The sequence below is a fragment of the Pristiophorus japonicus genome, chromosome 4, assembly GCF_044704955.1.
Source record: "Pristiophorus japonicus isolate sPriJap1 chromosome 4, sPriJap1.hap1, whole genome shotgun sequence".
NCBI lineage: Eukaryota > Metazoa > Chordata > Chondrichthyes > Pristiophoridae > Pristiophorus > Pristiophorus japonicus.
In genome coordinates, this window is record NC_091980.1 from 135875770 (window position 1) to 135900212 (window position 24443).

Genomic DNA, 24443 nt, shown 5'->3' on the forward strand with positions numbered 1-24443 from the left:
GGGGGTGTGCCATCAGCCTTGGAGCTTCACAACGGCAGGACAGGAACAGAGGATATCGGCTTACATAGAATCTACAGCACCGAGAGTCCATTTGACCCAACTGACCTATAACATGTGTTTATACTCCACACAAGCTCCCTCCCATTCTAATTACCTCGTCCCACCCTATCCTCCCTCCCCGTATCCCTCTATTTCCTTCTCCGTCATGTTTGATTTGATGATTCAAGAGATGGTTTTGAGACCTACCTTGGGCCTCTGGCTAGGGTTGCCAACCTCCAGGATTGCCCTGGAGTCTCAAGGAAGTAGAAGATTAATTGCCAGGACAGCACCACGAGCAACCGGGGAGAAAAATCACAGGAGGGGGGGTTAAAAAAAAATCAATGTTTTTTTCACTTTGGTTGAACACTTTCATTATTTAGTTATAAAAATATTGGAGATGGGTAAAAAGGCTGTTTGTCTGGGGTGGGGGAGGAGGAGCGGTTGAAGGCCACAGGTCATGTGATGAACCCTCCAGGAATACATCCCACCAGAGTTGGCAACCCTACCTCCGGCTGGCCAGACCAATGATGACATTTGAGCGTTTGGTCGTCAAACATTGGTTCTCACCTGTGATTCCTGAATGATGAAATACTAATCTTCAATAGATGGACTGGGGCGATGGGAGGCTGGGGAGGTGGTGGGGGGGAGATGGTGGGGAGGGAGGGTGAGGCACTTCTACACGAAAGGGGAAGAATGGCAGGTGTGGGAGGGGATATCACCACGGCTGCTTCAGTGCAGTTCCCAGCAGTTTGAGACAATCTTGGGATGTCGGTTGCTGGGCACCTTCCTCGTCAATGAGAAGGATGTCTGGCACAGGTACAGGTGAAAGGCAGCTCTCAGTGAATTTAATAGGACATTCACATTGCAGTGCTGGAAGCAAGTTGGGATCGCAGCCATAGTCCTTCACTGTAACGTTTCAGGTGGTGATTAAAACATTTTTTTTCTCCAGGAACGCCAGCATAGTGGTTATGTTACTGAACTAGTAATCCGGAGGTCTGGACTAACGACCCGAGACAAGAGTTCAAATCCCACCACAGCAGCTGGGGAATTTAAATTCAGCTAATTAAATAAATCTGGAATAAAAAGCTAGTATCAGTCATGGTGACCATGTAACGGCTGGATTGTCATTAAAACCCATCTGCTTCTCTAATGTCCTTAGGGAAGGAAATCTGCCGTACTTACCTGGTCTGGCCTATATGTGGCTCCAGACCCACAGCAATGTGGTTGACTCTTAACTGCCCTCCGAAATAGCCTAGCAAGCCACTCTAGGAACGTTAGGGATGGGCAATAAATGCTGACCTTGCCAGCAACGCCCACATCCCGCGAATGAAATTAAAAAAAGAACTTCCCTACCACCGGAGGTGCCATTATCTCTTTTTTTGGGTTGTTTTCCCATTTCTGGCCTTTCTCGCCCACCCCACCTCACACGGGGGGGAGGGGGGGGGGGGGGTTGGGGGGGTAGGGAATATTGGTGGGCAGAAAATCAGCGGGACGCTAAACGCAACATGTCGATAAAGCGACGCTCCAGCTTTTGGTTCAGCGCCAACGGAGCAGATTCGCTGTCCCGCGAAATTCCGCATCGTGAATGCAGTGTGAGGCGACAGTGCAATCGGGGGACGCGACTGGCAGGCACCAGGGGGGGTCGCGACAGACCCGTCAACTGGATCGCCGCCTCCGCCGCTCACCAAGACAACCCTGTTATCTCAGGCTGCCTTGGCAGACAGAACCCTGTCTCCACTTAACCGGTTGGCCAAGGGGCGCAGAGTACGTGACCTTGTCTGCAGCACACTCTCTGCTTGGGATCAGGTCATGTATTTCATGTGTGTGTAAAAAAAAATTCAGAGGAATGCGGTGCAGGTCAGCCTGAGAGGCAGCTCAGAGACAGATAGATGGCTGCAGGGCATATTTTGACGAAACAACAATTAAAAATAATTTCTCCTAAATGAGACCCAACCACAAGCATTCAAGCATTCGAAGGGGAGGAACAGTTCTACAGAGAGGAAAGCATGGTTGACTGCGCACTGAACCACCCTCTAACCGATTAAAAAAAATCTTTTGCAGTTTCGTCTGTTTCTCCCCCCGCCCTCCTCTTCCTCTTCTTCCAACCCCCCCCAATTAGGTCAAACGAAGAAGCAATGCTTAAGTATTTTAGCTGAAGTACTGAGGTCTATCCCCTCTGAGAAAACACATGGCCACTGTGGTTTTATAATATGTTCCAGAACATTGCGTTCGCTGTGGAACATTGCAGAGAGAAGACAAAAAACACGCCAGTTTTTTTGGAATGTTTCATGGAATGTGTTAGGATCAGAACTTCCAATTGGTCTATTTCCTGTAGCACTATAATGAGGCTTGTTAAAAAAAACTCGGAGTTCGGACTATGTGGGAGTTAAAACAAGTTCACATGGGAAATATGAATGGCCTACACACAGACCTTGGATGGCTTTGCTAAACAGCTAGTTGGGTTGTTATTCAAAACCTACAAGGGACCAATAAAGACAATTAAAAAACTGCAGTCCGCTGGGTGGAGAATACGATAGGATTTATGCTTCACGTACTTCGGAGGCTAAAGATTTTACCATTAAAAACGGCATTATTTCCCCTGCAGAGAAAAAAAAAGTATGCGATTCCCAATTTTCCTTTTGCAAAAGTGCTGACTGTTTTCATTAAATGGAGCAAAAATTGTTTGGGGATTTCGTGAACTCAGTGTGAAACCCCAGCTAAATGGCTTGTAACCATTTTCTTTAATTTGATGTTAGAATGATTGTATTACAAACAAATTTTTCTTCCACGGTCATGCTTATGATTTTCAATTAGGTGCAACAACAGTGTAGACGCACGGCAGACTGCCAATATCCACCGGCCCTGTTAGAGAGGGGAAATGGCTCACTGGAATACTCATTTCACAGGCATTGCACAACCAACCCACCCTCTCCCATCCTCACCCACCCTCTCCCTCACCCACCCTCTCCTACCCTATCCCTCACCCACCCTCTCCCACCCTCTCCTCTTCCTCACACACCCTCTCCTTCCCTCACCCACCCTCCCCCCTCCTCACCCACCCTCTCCCCTCCTCACCCACCCTCTCCACCCCTCACCCACCCTCTCCACCCCTCACCCAACCCCTCCCCTCCTCACCCACCCTCCCCCCTCCTCACCCACCCTCTCCACCCCTCACCCACCCTCTCCACCCCTCACCCAACCCCTCCCCTCCTCACCCACCCTCCCCCCTCCTCACCCACCCTCTCCCCATCTCACCCACCCTCTCCACCCCTCACCCACCCTCTCCACCCCTCACCCAACCCCTCCCCTCCTCACCCACCCTCTCCACCCCTCACCCACCCTCTCCCCCCTCACTCACCCTCTCCCCTCCTCACCCACTCTCTCCTCTTCCTCACCCACCCTTTCCACCCCTCACACACCCTCTCCTCCCCTCACCCACCCTCTCCCCTCCTCACCCACCCTTTCCTCTCCCTCACCCACCCTCTCCCCCCTCTCCTCTCCCTTACCCACCCTCCCCCCTCCTCACCCACCCTCTCCTCTCCCTCACCCACCCTCTCCTCTCCCTCACCCACCCTCTCCTCTCCCTCACCCACCCTCTCCCCTCCTCACACACCCTCTCCCCGCCTCACCCACCCTCTCCCCTCCTCACCCACCCTCTCCTCTCCCTCACCCACCCTCTCCTCTCCCTCACCCACCCTCTCCCCTCCTCACCCACCCTCTCCAACCCTCACCCACCCTCTCCCCCCTCACCCACCCTCTCCCCTCCTCACCCACCCTCTCCTCCCCTCACTCACCCTCTCCCCTCCTCACCCACCCTCTCCACCCCTCACCCACCCCCTCCCCTCCCTCACCCACCCTCTCCTCTCCCTCACCCACCCTCTCCTCTCCCTCACCCACCTCTCCTCTCCCTCACCCACCCTCTCCCCTCCTCACCCACCCTCTCCTCTCCCTCACCCACCCTCTCCTCCCTGCACCCACCCTCTCCACCCCTCACCCACCCTCTCCACCCCTCACCCAACCCCTCCCCTCCTCACCCATCCTCCCCCCTCCTCACCCACCCTCTCCCCTCCTCACCCACCCTCTCCACCCCTCACCCACCCTCTCCACCCCTCACCCAACCCCTCCCCTCCTCACCCACCCTCTCCACCCCTCACCCACCCTCTCCCCCCTCACTCACCCTCTCCCCTCCTCACCCACTCTCTCCTCTTCCTCACCCACCCTTTCCACCCCTCACACACCCTCTCCTCCCCTCACCCACCCTCTCCCCTCCTCACCCACCCTTTCCTCTCCCTCACCCACCCTCTCCCCCCTCTCCTCTCCCTTACCCACCCTCCCCCCTCCTCACCCACCCTCTCCACCCCTCACCCACCCTCTCCACCCCTCACCCAACCCCTCCCCTCCTCACCCACCCTCCCCCCTCCTCACCCACCCTCTCCACCCCTCACCCACCCTCTCCACCCCTCACCCAACCCCTCCCCTCCTCACCCACCCTCCCCCCTCCTCACCCACCCTCTCCCCTCCTCACCCACCCTCTCCACCCCTCACCCACCCTCTCCACCCCTCACCCAACCCCTCCCCTCCTCACCCACCCTCTCCACCCCTCACCCACCCTCTCCCCCCTCACTCACCCTCTCCCCTCCTCACCCACTCTCTCCTCTTCCTCACCCACCCTTTCCACCCCTCACACACCCTCTCCTCCCCTCACCCACCCTCTCCCCTCCTCACCCACCCTTTCCTCTCCCTCACCCACCCTCTCCCCCCTCTCCTCTCCCTTACCCACCCTCCCCCCTCCTCACCCACCCTCTCCTCTCCCTCACCCACCCTCTCCTCTCCCTCACCCACCCTCTCCTCTCCCTCACCCACCCTCTCCCCTCCTCACACACCCTCTCCTTCCCTCACCCACCCTCCCCCTCCTCACCCACCCTCTCCTCTCCCTCACCCACCCTCCCCCCTCCTCACCCACCCTCTCCCCGCCTCACCCACCCTCTCCCCTCCTCACCCACCCTCTCCCCTCCTCACCCACCCTCTCCTCTCCCTCACCCACCCTCTCCTCTCCCTCACCCACCCTCTCCCCTCCTCACCCACCCTCTCCAACCCTCACCCACCCTCTCCCCCCTCACCCACCCTCTCCCCTCCTCACCCACCCTCTCCTCCCCTCACTCACCCTCTCCCCTCCTCACCCACCCTCTCCACCCCTCACCCACCCCCTCCCCTCCCTCACCCACCCTCTCCTCTCCCTCACCCACCCTCTCCTCTCCCTCACCCACCTCTCCTCTCCCTCACCCACCCTCTCCCCTCCTCACCCACCCTCTCCTCTCCCTCACCCACCCTCTCCTCCCTGCACCCACCCTCTCCTCTCCTCAATGAGCCTCTCCCCTCCTCGCCCACCCTCCCTCCTCCTCATCCACCCTCATCCCTCCCTCACCCACCCTCTTCTCTCCCTCACCCACCCTCTCTTCCCCTCACCTACCCTCCCCCCCCTCACCCACCCTCTCCTCTCCCATACCCACCCTCCACCTCTCCGCTCACATTACCAACACAAATAACATTGACAATTTGAGAACTGTCTTTCTTATGGATGGCAAAATGAAACCAGGCACAAGTAAATTAAGGAAATTCTTTCAGAGACTCAAGCTTTCCAATGGATTCAGTTAAGAAGGGTAGCTACGCTTGTATTGACTCCCAGCGGGACTTTTTTCAATAATTGAATAAAATTGACATTATGTCAAATATTTGCAGAACAGAAAGATGAGGCATGGCTGAATTTTTACTTTTTCGTTCTCAGTTTGCGCCCCTCCTTTCCAAAAGGTATTATTTTCCCAGCAGCCTCTGGTGTCTTTACCAACTGGTCATTCATTGCACGTAAGATGAGTTCATTTAGATCGGCTACTGCAGCACAGCGGGAATCACAGCCGGGCCTGCTGTCCTAGCCCAGCCCGCTTTCCGGTCCTCTTGGCTGAGATGTGAAATCGAGGCTTGCATCATGAGCAGGAAACCTTGGCCTTCACCCCCTCCCTGAGTCTGAGGCTATTTACAGAGCCCCACTACCACCGCAGCACGAGCCGGGGATTGCACCTGGGGCCTACCTGGCCTGGATGGCTCAGTTTCATGCTGGGTAGTGTAATTCCCACCCAGCCACCAGGGGGAGTGAGTCAACATTCCTGTGGACCATAATGGAAAGTGATGTTTTATCTGTGAAATCCAACTTGGCAACTCATTAGCTACTGCAGGGACAATGCAAATTATGGGCCCCATCTTCATGAACTCTAGGACACCCTTTCAAGAGCCAGCCTTTGTGTGAGCTTTGAAGTTCTGAGATGCCCGGGATGTGATGCTGTGTATTGAATCTGCATCTGCCCTTGTGGCAAATGACCAATTCCTACCATGCATTGGGATGGATATATCCACCGGGCACTATCTACCTGCCTGACAATGAAAGAGGGAAGATGATCACTAACTAGCCACCCCACGCTGCTGCCCACATACTCCGAGTAGAGGATTCAAGGGTACAGATCACAGATATGAGCCAGCTGATTGACTGCACATTCCTGCACAGTGGAAAGGATTCGGGGCCAGTTACAGGTGGAGAGAGAGAACAACGTATAGCTCAAAAAGAGGACCAGAAAAATAAAATAGAAAAAGGACTCCAATTCATCAGTTATACTGCCCCTTCCATGTCACTGCGAAGTGGATTTGGGTGTGCGGCAATATAACTCGCGAGTTAGATGCCCATTTAGTACACTTAGGGGATGAATGAGCCCCTGGAGGAGGCTCTCTCACACCACTTTGACCTTGAACCGGCTTGCACTATATCACAGTCTAAAAATGCATTTTAAAAAAGTGCCCGAAGGGAGTTGTTTTTAATATGTAATGGGAGAATGGACACTCCCAACTGCACTCTTTTAATATTCACAGCCCAAGTCTCCTTTGTGCCTGCATGCACTGCTAGCAGTATGACTCAAGTCTTCCAACTAAGCATCGTGCTCCGCTGGTCTAAGACTATAATAAAGTGAACAAATTGTGTTTACACTGCTTTTGTCTGTTTGAATGACTACCGATGTATTTTTATGTTGTGATATTTGCAAATGAGGAAATTAAAATCTCTATTTGTTTTAAAAGAAATTGCAAAACTTTGCTTTTGTTTCTCAGTAAATAAAAATAATGGTTTTATATTTATGCCTGTGTTTAAATTGTACAGTCGACAGGCCTAATTCTATCTGCAATACAATTATAGGAACTATTAGTCAAATACTTTCATTACATCTCCATAATTGGCTTTTTATTTGTGTAATCATGTAAGAGATTCGAGCACGATTAAACTTAAAACTCACGGTGGTGGTTTCACGTTCCGATGGGTTAACCCTTCAACTGCTGCATTCCTATCAAATGCAAGGGTCTTTACAAACATGATCCCCCAAGGGCATTCTCATGGGCTGTCCCGTGAGAATCACAACCAGAAAATTGGATTCAGCCCCTTGAGATAAGTGAATTTCCCATTCATACTAATGGGTGTTTGCCTGTACGTGTGGCCATGGATGTACATGGGCACATGTTTCCACGTGTGTGTGAGGTGTGTGCGTGCGTCAGCGTATATTTATTTGTCTGTTGTATGTATGTACGCGAACATGTGTGTACGTCTGAGTACATGGGATTTTGTGTGTGTGTTTGTGTGTGTGTGTGATATGTGCTTGTGTTGTTACATAACTTACATCATGACAGAAGCACTCTCATGCGCTCAACAGGCTTAGTGTGTTTAGAAGGCCATCGGGGGAGTCAGAAGTGATAGTCGATACCACTGCCAAATATAAGTCATGGAACTCTGGCAGCAGATCTAGACTTGCAGGAAAAGTGAGTCTTCCCTGCCAGAGGTCAGTGAGCTTATATTTTGGCCCTGGCATCGACTACGATTGCCAAACCTATGCGACAGGAGTTAACGGTAGAATCATAGAATCTTACAGCACAGAGGAAACAATTCGGCCTGTTGTGCCTGTGCCAGCTCTTTGAAAGAGCTCTCCCATTTAGTGCAATTTGGTACTGAAATACTGGAAGTGCAATGGGAGATTGAGATTGGGGGAGAGAAGAGAGACAGGATAAACAGTAACCTTCATCAGACCTAATCCAGCCCAGGCTATTGATATCAGGAACAATTCCAGTGGGAAATATCACAGTACATGCATGTAAAGAAATAAAATACAGGCTTCCCTTTGTAGAATGAGTTATGCATACAAGGAAGTTGACAGCTCCAATCTCCGGTCTCCGCTAAATTAGCTGATCTCAGCTGGGGAGATGGTTGGGACACTAAACATAGCCCCTGTCATTCAACTATCATTGTAACCCATGTATTAGCTGACCTAAGTTATACACCTTGAGAACATTGACCTCAAGGGGGTGAACTTGTGGGAGACACTCCTAACCTGGACTTTCAGATATAAAAGGGGAAGCTCCACCCACCTTCATCACTTGAGGTCTTGGTAATAAAGGTAACTGGTCACAGAGTGACCTTCTCTCAACTATGGGCCTCATGTGCATTTATACTGTATAGTAAGGACATATCATTGGCGACGAGAAACTGAGATTTAAACCACGCGAGCATGGCCACTAGCAGCACAGAAGAGAGGTACTGTGTTGGTGATGATTGGGATGACTTTATTGAGAGACTGCAGCAAAGTTTTGTCACTACGGAATGGTTGGGACAGGATTCGGCCGACAAACGCAGGCCTCACCTCCTGACGGTTTGTGGATCCAGAACATACTCCCTGATGAAGGACCTTCTAGCGCCAGAGAAGCCGGCAGACAAGATGTTCAAAGAGCTCAGTAAGTTGATTGGGGAACACCTTAAACCGGTGAGCAGCATGCACATGGCGAGACAGCAGCTTTACACGCACCAGCGGCGAGAAGGGCAAAGCGTTCCTGACTTCGTGGCAGATCTCCGGCGACTGGCAAGTCCATGTAAGTTCACAGATGCATACAGAGCGGAGATGCTGCAAGACTTTTTTATTGAGGGCATCGGGCACGCTGGGGTTTTCAGGAAACTGATTGAGACCAAAGACTTGACCTTGGAGGCGGCGGCTCTGATAGCCCAGACATTTATCTCAGGGGAGGAAGAGACCACAATGATGTATGACAAAAATCTTGGCTTAAATTCGGCAAACGACCAGGGAGTCAACATTGTTAACGTGGTACACAGTTCTCTAGGCAGACAAGGGCAATCGGACATGTCCCAGCATGTAGTTGAACCCAAAGGGGGAATTCAACAGAGACAACGGCTAGCTGAACGGTGATTCGTGCAATCGCAATGGACAATGCGGCCAGTAATGGGGCCATCAGCACCTGTTAATGGTGCGCTTAAGGACAGTTACAGAGACAGTCAGAGATGATCGACTGGTAATGGACCTTTTGTTTCCAACAACGGGGCCTCCAGCTCATGCTGGAGGTGTGGAGGCAAACACCCAGCCAGAGCTTGCAGGTATCAGCAATATACCTGCAGAAACTGCAACATCAGCGGTCACTTGACGCGTATGTGCAGGAAGCCCGCAACCAGGTTGATGTACGAGGAAGACTGGTCCGATGTAAGCCCTACGAGGCCAAATGAATACTGGGGGAAATCGCTGAAAGCTGAAGTTCAGCGAGTTCATGTGGAGCACATATACCGTCACCGATAATGATGAAAGTGCTCCTCAATGGCATCCCAGTATTAAAGGAGCTAGACACGGTGGCCAGTAGTCACTGATGAGTATCAAACAGTTCGAAAGGATGTGGGCATCCAAGGCCAAGAGGCCAAAATTATTGCCGATTGACGCACAGCTACGGACATATACAAAGGAGATCATTCCGGTGCTAGGCAGTGCCACAGTAGTCGTGACCCACAAAGATTCGGAGAACAGGTTGCCACTCTGGATTGTCCCGGGGGACAGTCCCGCACTACTGGGGAGGAGTTGGCTTGCTGTCATGAACTGGAAATGGGGCGATGTCAATGCAATTTCTTCTGTGGAGCGCGTATCATGCTCACAGGTCCTGGACAAATTTGACTCATTATTTCAACCCGGCATCAGCACTTTCATGGGGGCCAAGGTAGTGATTCACATAAATCCGGAGCCCAGGCCAGTACACCACAAGGCCAGAGCGGTGCCGTACGTGATGCGGGAAAAGATAGAATGCGAATTGGACCACCTGCTGAGGGAAGGCATCATCTCACCAGTCGAATTCAGTGACTGGGCGAGCCCGATTGTGCCGGTGCTCAAGGCGGATGGGTCAGTCAGGATATGTGGCGATTACAAGGCCACCATCAATCGGGTGTCACTCCAAGACCAGTACCTGCTACCGAGAGCGGAGGACCTCTTTGCGACGCTATCCGGTGGCAAACTTCTTTCAAAATTGGACCTGACCTCAGCTTACATGACCCAGGAGCTGGCCATTGAGTCGAAGAAGCTGACCACCATCACGACACACAAGGGGTTGTTTGAGTACAACAGATGTCCGTTCGGGATTCGTTCAGCCGCCACGATCTTTCAGCGAAATATGAAAACCTCCTCAAGTCGATTCCAAGGACGGTGGTTTTTCATGACGACATCCTCATCACGGGTCACAATACTGAAGAACACCTCCACAACCTGGAGGAGGTGCTACGCAGACTGGACCGGGTAGGTCTGTGACTGAAAAAGGCGAAGTGCGTCTTCCAGAGGTAGAATTCCTGGGGATGAGGGTAGCAGCAGACGGGATCAGACCCACTGCGCCCAAAACGGAAGTGATCCAGAGAGCACCCAGACCCCGTAACATGACAGAGCTGCGTTCGTTCCTGATGCTCCTGAACTATTTTGGTAACTTTCTTCCCAAATTGAGCCGCTATGCAAAGGTCATGATTGGGTCTGGAGGGACAGCCAGGAAAGGGCTTTTGATAGAGCACGCAACTTGTTATGCTCCAACAAACTGTTAACGTTATATGACCCGTGGAAGAAACTTGTTCTAACGTGCGATGTGTCGTCCTATGGGGTTGGGTGTGTGTTGCAGCATGTGAATGCCAATGGTCAGTTACAGCCGGTAGCTTATGCCTCCAGAAGTCTGTCCCAGGCAGAAAGGGGCTACGGGATGGTAGAAAAGGAAGCGCTAGCATGTGTATATGCAGTAAAAAAAATGCACCAGTACCTGTTTGGCAGGAAATTTGAGCTGGAGACAGATCACAAACCCCTAACATCCCTTTTGGCTGACAACAAGGCCAGAAATGTGAATGCATCAGCTTGCATACAGAGGTGGGCACTTACGTTAGCCGTCTACACAATTCGGCACAGACCGAGCACTGAAAACTGTGCCGATGCACTCAGCAGGCTCCCACTCGGCACCACTGAGGGGGTAACTGAGCATGATGCTGAGATGGTCATGGCTGTTGAAGCTTTTGAAAGCGAAGGCTCAACTGTGACAGCCCGTCAGATTAAAGTCTGGACAAATAAAGACCCGCTACTGTCTTTCATTAAGAAATGTGTCCTGAATGGGGACTGGGCAGCCACGTACGGGGCATGCCCTGAGGAATTTAAACCGTTTCATAGGCGCAATGATGAACTCTCGATTCAGGCCGATTGCCTACTATGGGGAAACCGAGTAGTCATGCCCCAGAGAGGCAGAGAGGTGTTTATCAGAGAACTTCACAATGAGCACCCGGGCATTGTCATGATGAAGGCAATTGCCAGGTCACACGTTTGGTGGCCAGGGATAGATGCAGACCTGGAACTTTGTGTTCGCAGGTGCAACCCCTTTTCCCAAGCTGAGCAATGCATCCAGGGAAGCCCCCCTTAGCCCCTGGTCACGCATCCATGTGGACTACATAGGTCCTTTCATGGGTAAAATGTTTTTGGTTGTAGTAGACGCCAAATGGATTGAGTGTGCCATTTTAAATTCAAGCACATCCTCTGCCACGGTAGAAAGTCTACGGGCAATGTTCACCTCCCATGGTCTACCGGATGTCTTGGTCAGCGACAATGGCCGTGCTTCACAAGCACTGAATTCCAAGACTTCATGGCAGGCAATGGAATCAACCATGTCAGAACAGCACCGTTCAAGCCGGCCTCAAACGGCCAGGCGGAACAAGCAGTGCAGATAATCAAACAGGGGATGCTCAGAATCCAAGGGGGCTCCCTACAAAGCTGCTTATCACGCCTCCTTTTGGCCAATAGATCCCGACCACACTCGCTCACAGGGGTTCCACCGCAGATCTGCTAATGAAAAGGACGCTCAAAACCAGGTTATCCCTTATACACCCTACTATAAAAGAAATTGTTGAGAGCAGGCGTCAGTCACAATGTGACTACCATGACAGGAATGCTAGGGCGCAATGTATTGATGTCAATGACACTGTTTTTGTCCTTAATTACGCTGCAGGGCCCAAATGGCTTGCAGGCACTGTGATTGCCAAAGAGGGGAATAGGGTTTTGGTAGTTAAACTTACCAATGGACAAATCTGCTGCAAACACATGGATCAAACTAAAAGGAGGTTCAGCAACCCCATAGAAGAAGCAGAGGAAGAACACGACGTAGTTTACTCCAGCAGAGGTGACCGAACACCGGTACCAAGTGGCGGAGAGCCCAGTCACTGTGGGCAGTCCGGACAGGCCTGAGGCACCGCAAACAGCAGACACTCAGGCCAGCGCCCAACAACTGAAGCCCCAACTCTGGCGCTCTACAAGGGAGCATAAACCACCAGAGAGACTTAACCTGTAATCCCAATAAGACTTTGGGGGGGAGGTGATGCCATGTATTCAACTATCATTGTAACCTATGTATTAGCTGACAGCTTGAGAACATTGACCACAAGGGGGTGAACTTGTGGGATACACTCCTAACCTGGACTTTCAGATAAAAAAGGGAAAGCTCCACCCACCTTCATCACTTGAGGTCTTGGTAATAAAGGTAACTGGTCACAGAGTGACCTTCTATCAAGTATGGGCCTCGTGTGCATTTATACTGTATAGTAAGGACATATCAGCCCCAATGGCCCTTGGGCTGGGGGGGGGTGGGGAGGCGGTTCCCTATGTAAACTAAAGGTGCTCCAAAACTCGGTTTCCCATGTCCTAACTCACACCAAGTCCCGTTCACCCATCATCATCATAGGCAGTCCCTCAGAATCGAGGAAGACTTGCTTCCATTCTTAACATGAGTTCTTAGATGGCTGTACAATCCAATACGAGAACCACAGTCTCTGTCACAGGTGGGACAGATAGTCGTTGAGGGAAGGGGTAGCTGGGACTGGTTTGCCGCACGCTCTTTCCGCTACCTGCACTTGCTCTCGGTGATGAGACTCAAGGAGCTCAGCGCCTTCCCGGATGCACTTCTTCCACTTAGGGCAGTCTTTGGCCAGGGACTCCCAGGTGTCAGTGGGGATGTTGCACTTTATCAGGGAAGCTTTAAGGGTGTCACCCATCACCCCTGTACTCGCTGACCTACATTGGCTCCCGGTTAAGCAACGCCTCGATTTCAAAACTCTGATCCTTGTTTTCAAATCCCTCCATGGCATCGCCCCTCCCTATTTCTGTAATCTCCTCCAGCCCCACAACTCTCCCAGATATTTGCGCTCCTCTAATTCTGCCCTCTTGAACATCCCTGATTATAATCGCTCAACCATTGGTGGCCGTGCCTTCTGTTGCCTAGACCTCAAGCTCTGGAATTCCTTGCCTAAACCTCTTTGCCTCTCTACCTCTCTCTTCTCCTTCAAGACGCTCTTTAAAACCTACCTATTTGACCAAGCGTTTGGTCATCTGCCTTAATTTCTCCTTATGTGGCTCGGTGTCAATTTAAAAAAAATAACGCTCCTGTGAACTGCCTTGGGACATTTTACTATGTTAAAGGCGCTATATAAATACATGCTGTTATTGTTTCTCACTCCAGATCACTACTTAGTATCCCCTGCTGGTTGAGGACAGGATTCGACTTGCCTGTGATATTTCTCTACCGTTGAATAACCTGCCGAGTATGAATTATCGAGGCTGGCTCAGGATGTTTTGCTCGTTGAGGGAGCTACTTGTCTGCTGCTGGTGCCTGTGATACCATACCCACCCAGCAGGAGTCATGGTGGCGAGGAATAGTTTCCTCTCCCGAGCCCAGGGAGGCTGAGGGCAACTGTAGTGTCCTCATGCCATCAGCTAACTCTGCGCACACTGGGCATCGAACCTCAAACCTAACTGGTCGATATGGCTCACATTGGCATCACATGGCTGACTGACCCACTGAGCCAATGGGGAAATCTATGGGTTGTGCACTAACAATTCAGCCAAGTTCTTAGGAAGGTTAATATCCTTCATGATCTGTGGAGAATTACATTCAATTGCATCCTTTCGAAAGAGAAAAATTATTCCTTGAGATCTGGCAAGTTCACCGATGGAAAGATTCAATGGGGTTTAAGTGCAGTTTCTGCAACACAACACAAGGAAGATTGCCTTTACTCCATTTCGTCTACATCAGTAGCTTGTGTACTTTGTTTAAATCCCATTTAAAGGTTAAGATACACATTCCTGCCCAGGATACCCAGCTGATCACAAGTGACAGGAGTGCTGACAAAGTTTGTCAAAAGCAACACTTGTGTTAGACTCCCAACCCCCACCTCCACCTATCAGTATAAAGGAAAGCACTGCCTAGTGTCCAAAGATACTAAACACCCATATTTCAAGTGTCTTGGAAGCTCCAATCGAAGCCAGGAGAAAGGGAGGGTCTCCTGGTTTTCCAGCCAATAATGTAAAAGTGGAGGAGCCAGACTACTGCAGCCAAGGCTGCTCAGAGCACTGACAGGCAGTTAGCCTGCACACCCTCTCCATTGCTCTGCTCCCAGTGCGAATTGTCCCAATTGTTCCGCAGAGGAATTGTCAAGCACCAAATGGAGCTTCACTGGCAATCAGCTTAGATGACAGTGAGCGAGAAAAATGCTGTTCGTTCACTTCTGGCATCAGACCGGAGCAGCGTAAGGGTGCGCTCTGGTATCACTTCTGTACTGTGCATACACAGCATCATTTTCAGGCACCACTGAACGTGACACTGTGGGAACCAGAAACAGGATTATCTCTGTGTGGAATATGGAGTGAAGATGCTGGCTAAGCACTGTAAAGGTTGCATCCATGAGAGGTGATCTTATCAAAACGTATAAGATTATGAGGGGGCTTGACAAGGTGGATGCAGAGAGGATGTTTCCACTGATGCGGGAGACTAGAACTAGAGGGTATGACCTTAGAATAAGGGGCCGCCCATTTAAAACTGAGATGAGGAGAAATTTATTTTCTCAGAGGGTTGGAATTCGCTGCCTCAGAGAGCTGTGGAAGCTGGGACATTGAATAAATTTAAGACAGAACTAGACAGTTTCTTAAACGATAAGGGGTTATGGGGAACGGGCGGAGTAGTGGAGCTGAGTCCATGATCAGATTAGCCATGTTCTTATTGAGTGGCGGAGCAGGCTAGAGGCGCCGTATGGCCTACTCCTATTTCTTATGTTCTTATGTTCTAGACACTGGCACAGCTTGCAGTGGTCACTGAAGAGGCATTGTGGAGGCGGGCACCATGGATAAAGCACCCCACACTACATAAATGGAGCAACTTCCTTTTATTCCCCTCCACCACCTTTTGATTCTGCCAACGAACAGTTTTAAAAAAAAATGTATTCGTTTTGGGAAGTGGGCGTTGCCGGCAAGGCCAGCATTTATTGCCCATCCCTAAATGCCCTTGAGAAGGTGGTGGTGAGCCGCCTTCTTGAACCGCTGTGGTCCATGTGGTGAAGGTACTCCCACAGTGCAGTAAGGGAGGGAAATCCAAGATTTTGACCCAGCGATGATGAAGGAATGGTGATATATTTCCAAGTCAGGGTGGGGTGTGACTTGGAGGGGAAATTGCAGATGATGGTGTTCCCATGCGCCTGCTGCCCTTGTCCTTTTAGGAGGGCGCTGAGCACCTTGAGTCGCATCACCGAGAGCATGCAGAAATCAAGCGCAGGCAGCGGAAAGAGCATCCGGAAAACCAGTCCCACCCATCTCTTCCCTCAACGACTAACTGTCCCACCTGTGACAGGGACTGTGGTTCTCCTATTGGACTGTTCAGCCACCTAAGGACTCATATTAAGAGTGGAAGCAAGTCTCACTCGATTCCGAGGGACTGCCTATGATGATGAGGTGGTAGAGGTGAGCACTGGAAGGCTGCCCTCTTCCACCCTCTCCCTCCACTCCCAGAACCTACCCTCAGGTGGACATGACCCTGAATAGTTAGTCTTGGCATGCCATTTCTGACCATTGGGGGATCATTGCTGTCTTCGCCCAATGTCCAAACATGCATGGGTTCCTGCAGCTGTCCCGGGGTAGGGGCAGAATGCTAGCTGTCCCGAGAAAACAAAGTCATTTGTCACTCTGGCTGAAATTGAGCAGCGATCGATCAGGGATTAAATCAGGGACCTTGACAAGTCTGCAGCACTTACCATTGGCAGAGCAACCTAATGGAGCGTTTAATATGACGGCGAGATATGAGCAGGACCACTGGAAAGAACCACCAACCAACAAAGGTTACAAACGATCTCCGAGACCACAAAGGAGCAAAACAAAATGAACCGCCGGCCTTTCCACAACACCAACAAGTTTCCCCAAAAAACCACAGCTACAGGCTTGCTTACCTGTGTAGATGAATCGGCCTGGAGTCCCTTTACAGAACTGTTTCGACTTGTAGGACAGTGTGACTTCCACCACACCGGGGATGTGCCGGGGAGGGGTTTGCACTCTAATTGCGTGTGGGGTGATTAGCTGCAATAAAGCACAGTAAAAATGCCATCAGGCTATCAAGTGTGGTTCTTCAGCAGCACTTCACTGCCAAGTTTCAGTAAACAGGGCTTTTTCAAACCCGCAATAAACGTGTCACTGCCCTAATACTCTGTTGATAGAATGCACATTAAAATGTACTGACAAGTATTAAAAGTGTTTTACAACGCAGTTGTAAAGCAATTAACTCTGTATTCTCCTGGCCTGATGCGGCTTGGCCGACTTCCTGCCCCGAACACAACGTGCAACAGGAGTCAGGTTCATAAAAGTGTTTTATTGTAACCAGTTACTTTATTTTAGAATACATTCCGCAGATAATAAGGGGGAGGAGGTGGAAGGGGATTTCCTTTCTATAGGAATTGGTATTCCCTTCACTTCACACATTTGTCTCTGACAGCAAGTACTTGCTATTGAAAAGAACCCTGTAAAAGTCCCAGTGCCATTGCTATTAGATGCCTTTGGGCTGGTGGAGATAATCCTTGGGCCTTACTGATAGCTGGGCCTGGTACGTTTTCTTGGGCCTGAGCCTTTGCCATGAGCAGGCTTGGCCTGCTTGTGTAGGCCGTTACTCGCTGCCTTCACTAGGACCTTTCACCTTGGGAAAGTGCCGTCAGATGGTGAAGGACACAAATTACTGAGCAATTTTGCGTAAGCAAACCTTGCACGTGCCCGGTTGTTAACGTTCTTTCTGAATCTGCTGGCCGCTTTAATTTGGACGTATTTGGTAGCGAGGAGGCCAAATAACATCTGAATGGTCGCGGCACCATTACCTGACTGGGTGACAACACGCACGCCCACCTGCGCAGATACAGATTCAGGAGATTTCTCTTTCAAAATATTGGTTGAGAACCGGAAATTAAAAGTTAATATTAAAACGGTCAAGGGGGCGCAGAGAAGAACCAACAAAGTTTATCCCTCCAGTACCCTAACTAACCGAGCCTAACATCTAGCTGTATTTTCAATGACCCTTATGCCTTTGACTCTATTAATCTGTCTGGTAGATTATTCCAAACATCTAGCATCGATTTTAACATAACCCACCAGGTGGGAGTGAAGTGGAGGGTCACACATCCGTTTTGAACCCTGCCCGATGAAGTCAATGGAGTGTAATTTCTGGGAGGTGCAAAATGAGTGTGTGACCCCAAACCCGTTCCCTTTGCGCTGGGGGAGGCTTAGCTTAAAATTGATGCTAAAATCTGAGGAAAATAGTTTATCCTCAATTTAAGTTTTACATTTACTTTTCACAAATTTAAATTTATGTTCTCTTGCCCTACTAGCCTAATATTAATATAATAACTAGGGTTAATAATATTCCAGATTTAATATGTACCAATGACCAGCGGATCTCCCATGACATTGCTCATACTGAGTCAGAAATTTACTACTTTACAACAGGAGCTTTGTTAATACCCAGTGGGGGAATAACAGCAGGATCAGTGATTTACAAAATCCATCTATATTAATTGGTGATCTGGGTTTCTTTACTGGGGCTTTGGGGATTGAATTCTAAAACTCTGTCCTTTCGTCTATGAAACCTGTAAATGAGTAGCCTTTATTTTCTAAATATATTCTTTGATCCGTGCATTTAATTCTTATCTTAAACCTATGAATAGACAGCAAAATGTTATGCAAAATATACCAGTTGGAGTTAGATGGTATATGACATTGGCTTGGGCTAGATACCTTAGCCCAAAGTGTTGACTCTATGATCTGATGGCAGACCTTACAACTGCACTGATCACATGCCTGTTGTAGCTTTAGTTGGTGTGCGAATCATACTGTTATAAACTTCAGAAAGTGCATTCAGCTGACAAAAACAGAGTCTTTCCTCATCCTAATTTTATACCTTTTTTAAAAAATCAGTTGAAGTTTGAAATTGAACAGACAGCTTCTAATTATTACATGGTTTTCTTTGATAGCTAGAAAATGTAAACATTGTAATTACTGAGACCAGTGAGGCAGTGCATGGAGATGGAGAGAGACAGAGACAGAGAAAGATATGCATAAAAAGTGTCTTTCCTCCTAATTTTAAAAATTAATGGGTTAAGGTGCAGGGACAGGCATTATAGGCAAACACATTACGCAGTTAATTACTTGTTTGCTGGGATCCCTTGGTGTACTTTCAAGAACATGGAGTTGTAACAATAGGTCACAAGTTTATACTTTTCTGATTTAGTTAACATTCACTAATATTTAGAAATGCATAGAATTATGCTTATTCCAGCTAATTTTCTCCCTTTCTCTCCTGAAGGCACTGATGGGTCGCTGGGACAATATCCCATAGACTCCTCACTAGCATCTCGCCTGAGTGTCCATCCTTCATTTGGAGTTCGGCAGTGGGACAGTGGTGTCCTTGTTTGACACCCACAGATGTTACTGGATACCGATCAGGAGCAGAAACTGTGAATGATCTTTCCCCTCGCAGGGCTTCTGAGGCCAACTGTGACAGCCAGAGTGCCACCAAAGCTGAGGCTGTCTATCCAAACACTAGTCAGGGATTGAACCGGCCTGTTCCCAGCCGCGCAGTCCTATTTGGCCTTAGCTTCCGATCTCATATTCTCTCCATCACTAAGAGCGCCTACTTCCACCTCCGTGACATCACCTGTCTCCGCCCCTGCCTCAGCCCATCTGCTGCTGAAACCCTCAACCATTCTTTTGTTGCCACCAGACTCAATTATTCCACTGCTCTCCTGACCGGCCTCTCAGCTTCCACTTTCCATAAACTTGAGCTCATCCAAAACTCTGCTGTCCGTATTTTAACTCACACCAAGTCCCATTCACCTATCACCCCTGTGCTCGCTGACCTACATTGGCTCCCGGTCCATCAACTCCTCAATTTTTAAATTCTCATCCTCATGTTCAAACCCCTCATAGCCCCACACTATCACTGTAACCTCCTCCAGTCCTACAACCCTACGAGATCTCTGCACTCCTCCAACTCTGGCCTCTTGTGCATCCCTCATTACTTCGCCCCACCATTGAAAGCCATGCCATCAACCATCTAGGCCCTGAGCTCTGGAATTCCCTTCCTAAACCTCTCTGCCTCTCTCCCTTCCTTTGAGATGCAACTTAGAACCTACCTCTTTGACCAAGCATAATATCTAATAAAAACTAATATCTCCTTCTTTGGCTTGGTGTTAATTTCTGTTTGATAATGCTCCTGTAAAGTGCCGTGGGACATTTTAATACATTAAGACGTTATATAAATGCAAGTTGTTGTTGTTGTACTTGGAACTTTCCTGGTCTGTAAGGCTCAATATCAAAATGGGCAGAGCAAGGTAAGCCATTGGTGAATGCTTGTAAATTAAACAGGAAATATAGAATGTAGGAATTGTCATTTATTGTTGTTGAAGTAGTTGGGTTGATGTCTCCTTGCTCAATAAAAATATAAGGAGTAATTTTTCAGATACGGGCCAATACCAGGGAACCTCGGCCACTGTCAATGCGCATTAAAAATCAAGGGTATTGGAAAATGAGCCCCTCTTCAGTGCATCTCCCTGAGCCAGGCACGCTGCTGCAGCCAGGTGCTGAGCGCCGGCCAGCCTCGTCCCCACAGGAGGGATGGAAAACTGTGCAGAAAAAGACGGGTCGGTCTAACTGACCCACACGACACAGAAATCGATGGGATCGGGTCAGACACGGTTTTACACCCCACCTGATTTTACTTGCCATCCTGCGCTAGGTCGGGTCAGATTAATATGGTCCCAAAAGCGTCAGCTCAGGCTGCTGTAGGGTTTCCAACTCACCAGGATTAGCCTGGAGTCTCCAGGAATTGAAGATCGTCTCCAGGGCACTGCTGTGAACAGCCCCGGGGAGAAAATTCATACAGGCATTAAAAAAAAATGGTGTTTTACCCTTTTCTTTCAACACTTTTGTTGATTAGTTATAAAAATATTGGAGATAGTGCAAAATAGCTGTTTGACTGACAGTCAAGTGGCACCCAGCATCGCTTTCCAGTTGGCCATGGTAAGGCAGTGGGCCATGAGGATGGATGTGTTGGACGGCCAAGGGCGGAAGCCTGGGGCGGCTTATGTGATGAAGCCTTCAGGAATATATTCAGAGTTGACAACTTTATGCTGCTGTGGTCTTGTAAAAGTGGCTGTAGACAGAGCAGGCGTGAGAAAGCAAGTCCCTATCCACCACCTCGGTGCGGGCGGTGGGTGACATGCATCATAACATCAAGTCAACATGTACCGCAGGTGTTCTGTTACGATGGAAACTGGCCCACAATATAAATGCTGCATCTTTCAAGGCTTCCCTAGTGCCTCTGCTATATAAATAGACTATTTGATGGAGGGTTTTTTGGACAGACACCAGTGTGTCAGCAAAAAGAAGTTTGTTTAATATATATATATATATTCCTTCCTGTCCTCGGGTGCCCACCATTTCCTCTTGTCGCTAGACTTCCTCTTCTTCCTTCAGCAGGCAGGGCAGGGGAGTGCGGCCTGTGAATTTCTCAGGGTCAACTGTCAGTATCATACTGCGATGGCCCAATAGGAACCATGCCCCTGTGAGGCCCGCTACTGGTCCAGCCAACACTGCTTTTCCCGCTGAGTCGGGGGGGGGGGGGGGTTTGACTGACGCACACCGCGGGACTCATTCACGTTCAGCATGGTAAGCAGAAAAAGGCACAGAGCGAGGGAAGGGCAATCTGGCCAGGAGATCAGCCTGAAAGAATTTCATTCCACTGAGTGTGCGCGAATATCTCAACAAATAGCGAGCAAACAGAGCGGGTGGCCCTGCTTATAGAATGGCTAACTTTTCCAGCCTTTCTGCTCACTTTCTTCCCCCTTATTGTGAATGAACTGACCCTTGCTGGCCCATAGTTCAATCACACCAACAGCCTCCAGTGCCTGGCTCAAACACAACAGACTAAGTTGACACTAAGTTGGGTGGCAGTGTGAGCTGCGAGGAGGATGCTGTGAGGCTGCAGAGCGACTTGGATAGGTTAGGTGAGTGGGCAAATGCATGGCAGATGAAGTATAATGTGGATAAATGTGAGGTTATCCACTTTGGTGGTAAAAACAGAGAGACAGACTATTATCTGAATGGTGACAGATTAGGAAAAGGGGAGGTGCAAAGAGACCTGGGTGTCATGGTACATCAGTCATTGAAGGTTGGCATGCAGGTGCAGCAGGCGGTTAAGAAAGCAAATGGCATGTTGGCCTTCATAGCAAGGGGATTTGAGTACAGGGGCAGGGAGGTGTTGCTACAGTTGTACAGGGCATTGGTGAGGCCACACCTGGAGTATTGTGTACAGTTTTGGTCTCCTAACCTGAGGAAGGACATTCTTGCTATTGAGGGAGTGCAGCGAAGGTTCACCAGACTGATTCCTGGGATGGCGGGACTGACCTATCAAGAAAGACTGGATCAACTGGGCTTGTATTCACTGGAGTTCAGAAGAATGAGAGGGGACCTCATAGAAACATTTAAAATTCTGACGGGGTGAGACAGGTTAGATGCAGGAAGAATGTTCCCAATGTTGGGGAAGTCCAGAACCAGAGGTCACAGTCTAAGGATAAGGGGTAAGCCATTTAGGACCGAGATGCGGAGGAACTTCTTCACCCAGAGAGTGGTGAACCTGTGGAATTCTCTACCACAGAAAGTTGTTGAGGCCAATTCACTAAATATATTCAAAAAGGAGTTAGATGAGGTCCTTACTACTAGGGGGATCAAGGGGTATGGCGAGAAAGCAGGAATGGGGTACTGAAGTTGAATGTTCAGCCATGAACTCATTGAATGGCGGTGCAGGCTAGAAGGGCCGAATGGCCTACTCCTGCACCTATTTTCTATGTTTCTATGTTTCTATGACTCGGCAATTCCACCACAGAGGGCGTCACTGCTCACTTCAATCCTGCCCCGACCTGACACCTCCCACGCATGCATTGCCGAATGCCGATAAAACAGCAGGAACTTTTCCACTTCCGAGCCCATGGGCAATGGGGCCTACTCTTCTGCTGCTCTTGTTGCTTACTCAGCTCAAACTGGGGAGCAAGCTGGTCTGCACAGCTCAAAGCTGCATCAGGAAGTGCCTTGAACCACAAGGCCATCAAAATACCCCCATCTCATTCTTTAAAAGGGAAGACTTCTGGTGCCAGGCGAGGGAGTTAGTGGGTACAGCACGGAAATCAGGACACCACTGTGTGGAACCCAGAGTTTTATCACTCAGGCTACCAGTGTGCCAGCAATAAACGTGATCAATTGTTATCAACTGGAAGCAGGTATTTTAAACTAAAAGCCATATGATTCATATTGGGCTGAACAGAAAAGAGCAATGGGTGACAAACACATTTTCAGTGGCCCTGAGGAGGAATGCGTCTTACAACTTTAAGTAAAATAAAATGCTCCATCAGTAGCTTAGTCTGTAAGCTCGGGAACAGAGCTATATAGAACAGGAAGGACCCCAAGCTCCATCTCAACACTTGCACCCACCAGTGCCAGACCTGCACCCACCAGTGTCAGACGTGTACCCACCAGTGTCAGACCTGTACCCACCAGTGTCAGACCTGTACCCACCAATGTCAGACCTGTACCCACCAATGTCAGACCTGTACCCACCAGTGTCAGACCTGTACCCACCAGTGTCAGACCTGTACCCACCAGTGTCAGACCTGTACCCACCAGTGTCAGACCTGTACTCACCAATGTCAGACCTGTACCCACCAGTGTCAGACCTGTACCCAGCAGTGCCAGACCTGTACCCAGCAGTGCCAGACCTGTACCCACCAGTGTCAGACCTGTACCCACCAATGTCAGACCTGTACCCACCAGTGTCAGACCTGTACCCACCAGTGTCAGACCTGTACCCACCAATGTCAGACCTGTACCCACCAGTGTCAGACCTGTACCCACCAGTGTCAGACCTGTACCCACCAGTGTCAGACCTGTACTCACCAATGTCAGACCTGTACCCACCAGTGTCAGACCTGTACCCACCAGTGTCAGACCTGTACCCACCAGTGTCAGACCTGTACCCACCAGTGTCAGACCTGTACTCACCAATGTCAGACCTGTACCCACCAGTGTCAGACCTGTACCCAGCAGTGTCAGACCTGTACCCACCAGTGTCAGACCTGTACCCAGCAGTGTCAGACCTGTACCCACCAGTGTCAGACCTGTACCCACCAGTGTCAGACCTGTACTTCACTCACAGTTAAAATGCTCCATCCACCACAACCTGAGCTTGGAAGGGCAGAGTCAATAATTAGGAATACAGGAACATAGGAAAAGGAGTAGGCCATTCAACCCCTCGAGCCTGTTCTGCCATTCAATGAGATCATGGCTGATCTGTGACCTAACTCCATATACCCTCCCTAGCCCCATATCCTTTAATGCCTTTGGTTACCAAAAAGCTATCAATCTCAGATTTAAAATTAACAATTGATCTAACATCAATTGCCGTTTGCGGAAGAGAGTTGCAAATTGTACCACTGGGCATTTTTCACAGTTCTAGAGGACAAGGCATCAAATATTCTACTCCCACCATGGCACTTGACTGAAATCCCAGTGACAACACTGCAAAAAGGTTCTCTACAAGGGGAGCAATGTGAGAATTCCAACTGATAATAAGATCCTTTCCAGAATTTAATTTGCAAATCCACTTGAGATGCTCTGTCACAGTTGCTGAGGAGTACCTTC

At 49.6% G+C, this 24443-nt stretch overlaps 1 protein-coding gene across 4 annotated transcripts in view; it reads right to left on the minus strand.

Moving 5' to 3' along the window:
• The window catches only part of ebf1a (EBF transcription factor 1a), an 822218-nt gene that overhangs the window by 143987 nt on the left and 653788 nt on the right, over positions 1-24443 (minus strand). For all 4 annotated transcript variants that reach the window (XM_070878591.1, XM_070878590.1, XM_070878589.1 and 1 more), the window contains exon 10: positions 16664-16790. In XM_070878591.1, the coding sequence (XP_070734692.1) occupies positions 16664-16790 (127 nt within the window). The remainder of the gene's footprint in view (positions 1-16663; positions 16791-24443) is intronic.